This window comes from Rhincodon typus, chromosome 17 (genome assembly GCF_021869965.1).
Source record: "Rhincodon typus isolate 14 chromosome 17, sRhiTyp1.1, whole genome shotgun sequence".
In the NCBI taxonomy this organism is placed as follows: Eukaryota; Metazoa; Chordata; class Chondrichthyes; order Orectolobiformes; family Rhincodontidae; genus Rhincodon; species Rhincodon typus.
Genome location: NC_063348.1, coordinates 57,425,239 through 57,435,625, shown reverse-complemented (window position 1 = coordinate 57,435,625; position 10,387 = coordinate 57,425,239). Strand labels below are relative to the sequence as shown.

General features: G+C 40.3%; 1 protein-coding gene across 1 annotated transcript in view; it reads left to right on the top strand.

Annotated features, from left to right (window-relative positions):
• LOC109915225 (zinc finger DHHC-type palmitoyltransferase 13) overlaps positions 1–10,387 on the top strand; it is a 50,484-nt gene that overhangs the window by 13,088 nt on the left and 27,009 nt on the right. Inside the window, exons 6-9 of the mRNA XM_048607167.1 lie at positions 1,636–1,700; positions 1,797–1,959; positions 3,477–3,608; positions 6,617–6,750. Coding sequence (XP_048463124.1) covers positions 1,636–1,700; positions 1,797–1,959; positions 3,477–3,608; positions 6,617–6,750 — 494 coding nt within the window. The remainder of the gene's footprint in view (positions 1–1,635; positions 1,701–1,796; positions 1,960–3,476; positions 3,609–6,616; positions 6,751–10,387) is intronic.

Sequence of the window (10,387 nt, the reverse complement as noted above, 5' to 3'; positions counted from 1 at the left end):
GCCTGGCCTGCTGTGCTCCTCCAGCTCCATACTTTTATCTGTGGAGAAATATAGATAAGATAGTAAGGAAGTTGGTGGCCTTGTAAATAATATTAGTAGATAGCTTTTAAAAAGTCAAGGAAGGGTAGGGAGGTACTGTAGAGAGAACAGGTGAAGGATCGAAATTGGAAATAAAATTAACTAAATTTCTAGTGAGATAAGAAAATGGCACAAATATAATCATCAATGTGCAGGAGAAAAGTTGAGGGTGGGGGCCTCAGTAGGAGTGGAAAAAAGTTATATAACTCTTGTGATTCCAAGTGCAGCAGGAGGGTTTGAGTTCTGGCAGGTGATGGAAGTATAGAGGAGCATATTGCAAACGGAACAATCCTTTCAGAACTGACAAGAAGTGAGGGAACAATGTGTTTAGTGGTGGTATCATGCTTGCAATGATGGTAGATGATCTTTTGAATCCTTTTGTCCTATGATTTTTTTAAATTCATTCTTTGGACGAGGGTATCACTGACTGGGCCAGCATTTATTGCCCAATCCTAGTTGCCCTTGAGAAGATAGTGGTGAGCTGCCTTCTTGAACCACTGCAGTCCATGTGCTGTAGGTAGATCCACAGTGGAGTTACGGAGGGAGTTGCAGGATTTTGACCAGCAGCACTGAGGGAACAGCAATAGATTTCCGAGTCAGGATGATGATTGACTTGGAGGGGAACTTGCAGGTGGCAGCGTTCCAATGTATCTGCTGCCCTCGTCCTTCTAGATGATTATGTGTTTCCTAAGAAACCTTGGTGAGTTATTATAATGCGTTTTGTTAATGGTATATACTGTTGCTACTGACCGTGGCTGGTGGAGGGAGTGAATGTTTGTGGATGTGGTGCCAATCAAGTGGGCTGCCTGTTCTTGGGTGGTGTCAAGTTTTTGAGTGTTGTTCGAACTGCACATTTTAGACAACTGGGGTCTATTCTTTCATACTGCTGACTTGTCCTGCCTAGGCCAGAGCAAGAAGCACTGACACTAGAAGGGTTCAGAATTTATAAGGGGGAGGTGATGCTGATATTTAAAGGGAATTGATGGGACACTGGCCACAATCTTCTAGTCGTCCCCAGACTTGAAAGGGGTGCCTGAAGACTGGAGAATTGATAACATAACGCCCTTGTTCAAAGATGCTCAGACCTGCTGAGTTTTGTCAACGCTTTGTTTTTATTTCAGACCTCCAGCATCTGCAGATTTTTTGCTTTTATTTATTTAGTGCAACTTTTTTTTTATGTATTCATTCACAGAATGTGGATCTTGCTGACCAGGCTAGTATTTATTCCCATCCCTAATTGTCCAGGGGGTGGTTGAGAGTCAACCACATTGATGTAGGTCTGAAGTCCTGTGGCCAGACTGGGTAAGGATACCAGATTTCCTTCCCTGAAGGACATTAGTGAGTCAGATGGGTTTTTCTGACAAGTGGCAACAGTTTTGTGGCCATCATTAGACTTCTAATCCCAGAACCTTTTTTATAATATGCTTCCACAATCTCCCTTGCTCTCCCTGTTCTGAATTCACATGCTTGTGAGATGGAGCTCCATGAAATTTGTTTTTACTCTCATTAAAATCAAACTTGCTTTTCTGGAACTGAGATTTTTTTTGTCACTTTAAGGATGTAGATGCACCTGATATGAATGGACAAACAGCTTTAATGATGGCAGCGAGCAGAATAATAGGGTAAGCATAATGTATTTGTATCTTGGCATCACACAGAAATGGTGCATTTTGTTTAACTGAGTCAACTGGTGTCACTCTGTACTCTGTTTTATCTAGGCCTGAGCCAACCGGGTTCCTTGTAAAATTAAACGCTTCAGTAAATGCTGTTGATAAAGTGCACAGAAACACACCACTGCATTGGGCTGTAATGTCAGGAAATGTGGCTGCATTGAGTGTACTTCTAGATGCCGGTGCTAATGTTGAACTTGAAAATGCAATGGTAAGTAAGTCCTCAATATCTATCTTTGTGTGATTTTGGTCTGAATATTTTAATTAGGTTATTTGTCTTTTTGTGACCTGTCTTTGAAACCTTTCATTGCCTTCTTCCAGGATACTTAGCAAATCAATATGATCAGGCAGAGCCAACACGGTTTTGTGAAAGGGCAATTATGTATTTTTGACAAACTAGCATCCATAGTGAGTAGAGGGAAACTGGTAGATGTGGTGTATTTGGATTTCCAAGTATGTGAAAATCCTATTTCTGCTGGGGTACAGATCAGCAAGCAGCTATTTTGGTACCTTGCCAACGTGACTGATTTCCTTGAACAAAATTTAAAAATAGACAGCACGAACACATCATTTAACCAGCGAGTGGATCAGCCAAAACTTGGGGGAGTTGGCTATTTGTCCCTTTGAACTTGCTCCAATTATTTCGATAATCTGATTTCTGCTGATCTGATTGTGATCTGAGTCCAATTCCTGTTTGCGCCCATAACTGTTGACTGTTTTGTCCACCAAAAATTCACCTAACTCAGCCTTGAATCAAGTTAAAGGCCCAACTTGCAATATCTTCTGGTACATGCTAGTAGAATTCCACATTCTACTGACCCTTTGAGAGAGCATTTCTCCTTGCCTCTGTTTAAAAGGGAGATCTCTTATTGTCAAATTGTGTCCTCTGGTTTTGATCCCCTGCATGGGAGGAAACTTCTTCCAGTCCCTTTTAAGATCTTGTATATTTCAATAAGATTACTACTCCTTCTTCTTTAATTTTAATAGATAAAGACTCAAACTGTTCAATTTTATTCATAAAATAATCCCTTCATCCCAGAATGAATCAAATAAACCTTTGCTGAACAGTTTCTAAATTTTATATCCTTTTTAAATGAGGAGACCAAAACTGTGCACAGACTCCAGATATGGCCCTGCCAAAGCTCTGCATGGTTTCAGCAAAACTTTTTATATTTGATTTCCCCTTACAATAAGTAGCAACTTCCCATTTGCCTTCCAAATCACTTGCTGTACCTGCATGCTAATGTTCTACGGTTCTTGAACCAGCACATCCAGGTCCCTGAGTTCTGTAATCTCTCCGTTTAAATGGTATACAGTTTTTCTATTCCTCCTGCCAGGTTATACTCCACCTGCCAAATTTTGTCCACTCAATTAACCTATATATATATCTTGAACCCTGTAGCAGTTGAAGGAGGCAGCTCACCGTCACCTTCTCGAGGGTAGCTAGAGGCAGACAATAAGTACTGGCCAAGCCAGTGTCACCCATGTCTCACAAGTGAATAAAAAAAAGACAGTCTTTATGTTCCCTTTTTTGGTATGTAATTGGTTTATCTCTTCCTCGCATAACTGTTTTACCAGCTTTTATTTTAAGGATAACTAAACCAGCATAATCATTCCATTTCTCTAAATGGCTGTAGAATTGTATTCTTGAGATTAGTGCCTTCTCAGAATTGCCAATCAGATTTGTCCTTAAGGTGCTGAAATTAAGAAATGCTTATCTGTTTCCAGGGAGAAACTCCTCTGGGGTTAGCCCAGCAAAACCGAAATCCTTGGATCTTACGTTATCTGCTTGATGCAAGTATTCAGCGAAATAGAAGTCATTTTATGGTGAAGGTTCTCAAGATCTTTGAAAAATACAAGGTGGGTCACAAATTAAAAATATAGTAGAATGTGGCACCTTTCGGGCAATTATTATGCATTCATCCTTTCAGATATATTTCATAACTTGGGAGTTGCTGGAGGGTGATAGTGGAAGAGAGGTTGGGTCGGGGTGAAGGGGGAAAAGAGGGGCTGTGGCTTTATATGGGAGGAGAGGAGGGATCAGTCAATGGGGGATGGAGGAAGAGAGGAGCATTCAAGGGAGAGGTTGGTGCAGGAGAGGGGCGAATTGGTTCCAGCTGTGGCTCAGTTGGCAGCGCCCTAAGCATCAAAATTGTAGGATTTAGTTCTGCTCACAAAAATCAAAATTGACATTTCAGTGCAGTAATTAGGAGTGCTGCCTGTCAAGAGCTGCAGTCTTTCCAACATGATATTAAACTAAGGCTCTGTCTGTACTCTTTGGTGATTGTGAAAGATGTGACAAGTCTATTTTAGAGATGCTGCCAGGGATGAATGTGGGTAAAGGAAGGAGTTATCCTCCGTTTCCTGTCCAATAATTATACTCTAAGCAGCATCACAAACGAGAATTGTTTAGTTGTTATCATATTGCTATTTGTAGGAGATTGTGGTGTACAAACAGGCTAACATGTTTCTCAAATGGCAGTAATGCAGTGGGACGACGTGGTTGTGTATGGTGTGTGGTATATATGCAAATCTTTATTTTTGATTTGAACGCACCTATCAAAACTTTACTCTTCCTACTCTAACCTAAAGAGAAAAACCCCAACCTCTCTCGTCTCTCAACATAAGTGAAGTCTTTCATCTCTGGTATGAGTCAAGGCAATCTTGTCTGTACTATCTTCAAGACTTTATAAATTGTGGTCTTGCAAATTGGCCTCAGTGTGCCTGCTGCGATCTAACTAATGTTTTATCATGTTCAGTGCAAGCGCTTCCTTGTGTAATTTATGCTTCAATTTTTAAAACCACAGATCATTTGTGCCTTTTTCACAGACTTATCGATTTGTCTTACTACTTTGAAAGATCTGTATGCACAAGACATACGTAATGTATACAGACACTTTTTTTTTGTGTGCCTTCTTTTAAATTGTTCTCCTTGTCTGTATTGTTCCTCCTTGTTCTTCCTGTCAAAATGAATCGCTTCACAGTTCCCTATTGAATTTCTTCCGCCTGTACCATCACCATCCATGGTTCAAGCGCACGATGTGTATGTTGCCACAGCAACTCTGAATCCATGAGTGGGTGGGGACAGTTGGAAAAGAATGTGGATTGTGGTGTGAGACCTGCAGGTTGCACTTGTTGGCTGGATTGTTGGTCCGGATCAGATTGTTGCCAAAAACATGGCAATTGATCTGCATTCTGGTTGGGAATAATTTAGGACCTGCCTCTTTACCCTACCCATGGTGCTTTGGACCAGACCTGCCTTTGGCAGAGGCCTCAATAAAGAAGAAATTTGATCTGCCGTCTATATATTTTACTGTTCTATCACTGTTTATGTTTTTGAGTTTTGTGTCATCTGCAAACTCTGGTGTGATATTCTGTCTATCCAAATCATTATATATTTAAAAAACACAATGGTCCCAACACTGATCATTTGGGATACTACCTGTAGGGTCTAGGCCAGAAACGTCAGCCTTCCTGCTCCTCTGATGTTGGCCTGCTGTGTTCATCCAGCTCTACACCTTGTTATCAGATTCTCCAGCATCTGCAGTTCCTACCATCTCCTTCAAAATAACCACTCAGTTTTACTTTTTGGCTTTTAGCCAGTTTCATATCGATGGCACAACTGCTTCTTTATTCCCTAGGGCTTCAATTTTCCTGTCAAATTGATCATAGCACTTTGTTCAAGATCTTTTGAAAGTCCACATACGTGACATGAACTGTAGTATCAGAATCAACCCTGTATGTTCACAATTAACTCAATTAGCTTTGTCAAATCTGATATATCTTTAACAAATCTATGCTTTGATTTATTAATTAAGTGTCAATTAATTTTGCTGCAGCTTATTGACTTTGAAAGTCTTTTTGAACAAAGGTATAGCCTTTCAATCCTCTGGCACCACTCCTATATCCAACAAAGACTGTAAGATTCTGGCCAGAGCCTCGATACCTTCTACCCTTATTCCCTTGACAACCCAGGATGCATCCCATCTAGGCTAGGTGACATCTCTGCGTTAATCATTGACAACATTTAAAGTTCAATCTATTTACCTATTTTTGTCCTATCCAGTTTTTCTTCTGCCTTCCCTTTTACTGTGACATTGGTAACATGCTGTTCCCGAGCAAATTCAGGTGCAGAGTGCTCATTTAGTACTTTAACCATGCTCACTTTTTCCCAATATCTCTGTTTTGGTCTCCATTGGCACTCCGACCCTTCCTTTGACTACTGTCTTTTTGTTCTAAATCTGTAAAGGATGCTTGGGTTTCCTTCTATGTTGGCCCCCAGTCTCTGATTCACTCTGTTTCAGTTCTTTGGTTTTCTTCTGTACTCAGCTTGATTCCCTCCTGTATTGTGAATTTGATGTCTAACATAACTCTTTATGCTGTTTAATTTTGCATTGGGAGCCTGAGTTTTGGCTGCCCTTCCTCGTGGGAATTTGATAGGTCTGCACCAAAGCCACTTCCTCTGAAGGTTTTGTAATGCTTGTTTGTTGTTTTGACTTGCAATCTTTGATTACAAGCCATTTGGCTAGATGGCTTTGCAGCTCACTGTAGTTATCTCTCCACTCGTTGAGCGTTGCCATGCTTCTGATTTTTTTCCTTGCCCCATTCCGATATTACTGTAAACCTCATGATATTGTGGCCACAAGTTCGTAAATACTTCTCCACTATCACGAGGCCTTCCTTCATTTCATCCAGAGGAGATCCAGCATTAGTGTTCCCCGCATTGGTCTGGAAACATACTGATCGAGAAAGTTACATGTTTTAAAAATTCCTCCTTTTTTTACTTTGTACTGTAGGATATTTGTGAAAGGAAGATCAATGCAAAATAGTAAAAAGAGTTATTGATTGGACTATCTCTTGAACCGCAGCTTCTCCTGTTGTTTTTGATGGCAGTGGCAGTGATATGGGTGACTGGCTACATAGCAGATATGGAATCTGACTCCTGGCTTCTGAAGGGCATATTATTTGTTTCTACTTGGCTTGTAATACAGCTTGTGATAAGGTAAGTGCTATTTCTTGCTCATTGACCTTCTCTAATTGCCACTAGAATTCACATACACAATGCAATATAAGAAAATGCCTGTGGTTCTTCCTGCTGTCCTGTGTCTCCCACCTCTGGTTATTAATTTTAAACTAAACCACCTGATTCCAGGTGGGATGATAGAAGACTGTGTTAAAGTTGGTTCCATGCTTCTGGGTTGGGGGTGAACAGCATAAGGAATGGAAGGTGAAGAAAGGTTATATTTACCTGCCCAGTGATGAGGAATATCAATGCATGAGTGTAAACTATGAAGGGTAGCAAGGTCAGACTCGGTCATCCCTTCACCTTCTTCCACTAACGCTCTCTGTATCCACCCCAATCCCTTCTTCTGCAAGTCTGCTGATCACAATGACATGATGTGGATACTGATATGACTGAGGTTTCAGATGGGGATGCGAGGCACACTCGGTGACTGGAGTAGTACCCTGCAAAGACAAAAAAATTGTGAAACACCCAATAGCATTCTAAAGGGTAGAACGATTTTACGAGCTCATTCACCACCGGTAATGGTGAAGCTGTTCTCTTTGTTTACAATGGCCCTTGTACGGCTATATTAATAAATGAAGAATTTTGCCATAATTTGTTTAAACATTGCAGATACATTTTAACAGTGAGAAATATTGTTCTCAAAGTAGGAAATGTGATAAATCTGGGACATTCAGGATTGAGCTATACAACTGGTCTGGTTTTGTCTTGCAGATTGTACAGCTCTTGGCACATTGTTACTTTTACAATGAAGCATGTTACATAAATTTAATGCAGAATGTATTTCTGTGCGCTTGGCTGTTAGTAATTTTAAATTGAGTTAAATGTTCAAAAATTGAAATTATCCATAATCTCCAGATCTTGTTGCAATTTCTTATGTAAAGGGACACCTAACAAGACAGCAGAACCAAGGAAAGAAACTTATCATATGTATGCTTTTGGTATAATAAAGGGGCTTCCCAAAGTGGGGTTTGCAAAATCCAGGCAACAATGGCTGACTAAATAAACATACCCATCTCACCAAGGGGTCATGACAGTTTTCAAGTCTAAAAGTCGGGTCACAGTGGGAAAAAGTTTTTTGCAAGCACTGGTACAATGTGTGTACTTCTATGCTCTGATTTATTTTACATAAATTAAAAGAAGGCACTTATTTTATCGTATATGAGAGGTGATGGCCTAGTGGTATTATTAGCAGACTGTTAAGCCAGAGCCCCAGGAAATGTTCTGGGGACCTGGGTATGAATTCTGCCACAGCAGATGAAGGAATTTAAATTTTTGAAGACAAATCTGGAATTAAGAGCCCAATGATGACCATGAATCCATTGTCGATTGTTAGAAAAACCCATCTCGTTCACTAATATCCTTTAGGGAAGGAAACTTCTATCCTTACCTGGTCCGGCCTACGTGTGACTCCAGACACACTGTCCTCTGGGCAATTAGGGACAGGCAATAAATGCTGGCCTGGTCAATGACTTCCTCATCAGGTGAAGAAATTTTAAAAATGATATACATTTGATATACATTGGTGAATTGGCTCTTTGAATTGTCTTAATCAGCGGCAGATTACAATTTGATTTTTAGGTCTCATCATCTTTATGTTAAAGAATTGCCTCATATGGTTACATATCAAGAATGGGATATTGCAGTTTTGATATTGATCTCCCACAGAGCAGAGCCTTAACATTTTGAGTCTCCACATTAAGCGTAGGAACTAGGAGCCATTCAGTTCTTTTGAGTCTGCTCCATCATTCAATTTGAGCATGGCTGAGCATTCAACTCACTGCCATATTCCCAGTTCTGAAGCAGGGTCACTGGACCTGAAACGTTAACTCTGATTTTTCTCCACAGATGCTACAGACCTCCTGACTTTTTCCAGTAATTTGTTGTTGTGCCATATTACTGCTTTCTGTCCATACCCTTGATGCCTTTAATATAATAAGCAAGGAACCTCTTCATTCCTGTCTTAAGGAAATCAATTAATGAATGATTCCTGAGGGACTTGAATGTCAACTAATGCTGAATTTTCTCAACTTAAAAATGCAGAACTAGAAATAAATTGTTTCATGTTACTCCATGTTGCTTGCTGACACATTTTATTACCAACACAAGATAAAAAACTACTTACAGAGAGTTTGAAATGCCAAAAGGATGATTTAGAATAATTGAAAAATAAATTGCAAGCTTTAAATGACTCCAACAGTGTAGCAAGGGCGAAACAGATTGGAATTATGACTTAAGAGTTCAGTTATCAAGCCTTTTTAAAGAGCCTTTACTTTGAAAACTTCACTAGCCTGTTTGTCTGCCGCACAAGCAGATGAGGGCAGCATTTATTCAGTTTTTCAGGTTCAGCAGATGGTCAGATATTCTTTTCACAAGTGCAACACATTTGTGCAACAGCTATTGCAAGGATGTCAAGAATTTCCACATAAATCTCAAACTGTCTAATTTGCTGTGTGTGTAGCAAAATTGATCGTTTGATCAGAAAAATATTTAAGCAATGTTTCCTTACATCCTTTATTTTGAAAGGCGTTGGTAAGGCCACATTTGGAGTCCCGTTCTAATGGGAAGGAGGTTGTTAAACTGGGAAGGAGGTTGTTAAACTGGGAAGGAGGTTGTTAAACTGGAAAGGGTGCAAAACAAGATTTGCAAGGATGTTACCGGGACTGGAGGGTTTGAGTTGTAAAGAGAGGCTGGAAAGGCTGGGGTTTTTTCCCTGTAGCGTAGCAGGCTGAGGGGTGACCTTATAGAGGGTTATGAAATCATGAGAGGCCTAGATAAGGTGAATAGCCAAGGTCTTTTCTCTACGATAGGGGAGTCCAAAGTTGGAGGGCATAGGTTTAAGGTGAGAGGGGACAGATTTCAATGATACCTGAGGGGCAACTTCTTCATGCAGAGGGTGGTGTGTGTATAGAATGAACTGCTAGACGAAGTGGTAGAGGCCAGTTTCATTACAACATTACAAAGACATTTGGACAGGTACATGAATAGGAAACGTTTAAAGTGAAATGGACCAAATGCAGGCAAATGGAACAATTTCAGTTTAGCAAATCTGATTGGCATTGATGAGTTGGGCCAAAGGGTCTGTTTCCTTTCTGTATGACTCTATGAATCCATGTAGCTGAATCCAAAGCAGTCCGATTTTCACAGTATTGATGATTTAAAACGTTCAATTTGTGCATTTCGACTGACACGGGTCAGAAACTTAGTGGCAATTGCAAATTTAGGGAAGTTTTAAAAAAATGCTTCCAATCTGAGTGCTCGGAGTCAAATCTTAATTATGTCTTGTTGCAGTAAACACATGTGGCTAACCTTTACAAGGTATCAGCTAATTTAGTGGAGTTTCTTAGAGGCCTTCTCTCTGTGAGGCCCAGCAAGGTTACGTACACTATCGTCCCAAGCACATCTCATTAGTTATGCATCCCACATATAGTCTCCTCCTGTTCACCCCAGGTGGAAGTGCTTGCTACTAGCAGGACCTGCCAGGATTGTTGTTGTCTTTCAGGTCTGATCATGCACCTGGTCTGTATAATGCAGCACCTTGATGGGAAGTAAAGAGTTTTCAAGCTGATTCGTTATATTAAGTAAGACATTGTTGATGAAATATAGCTTCTTG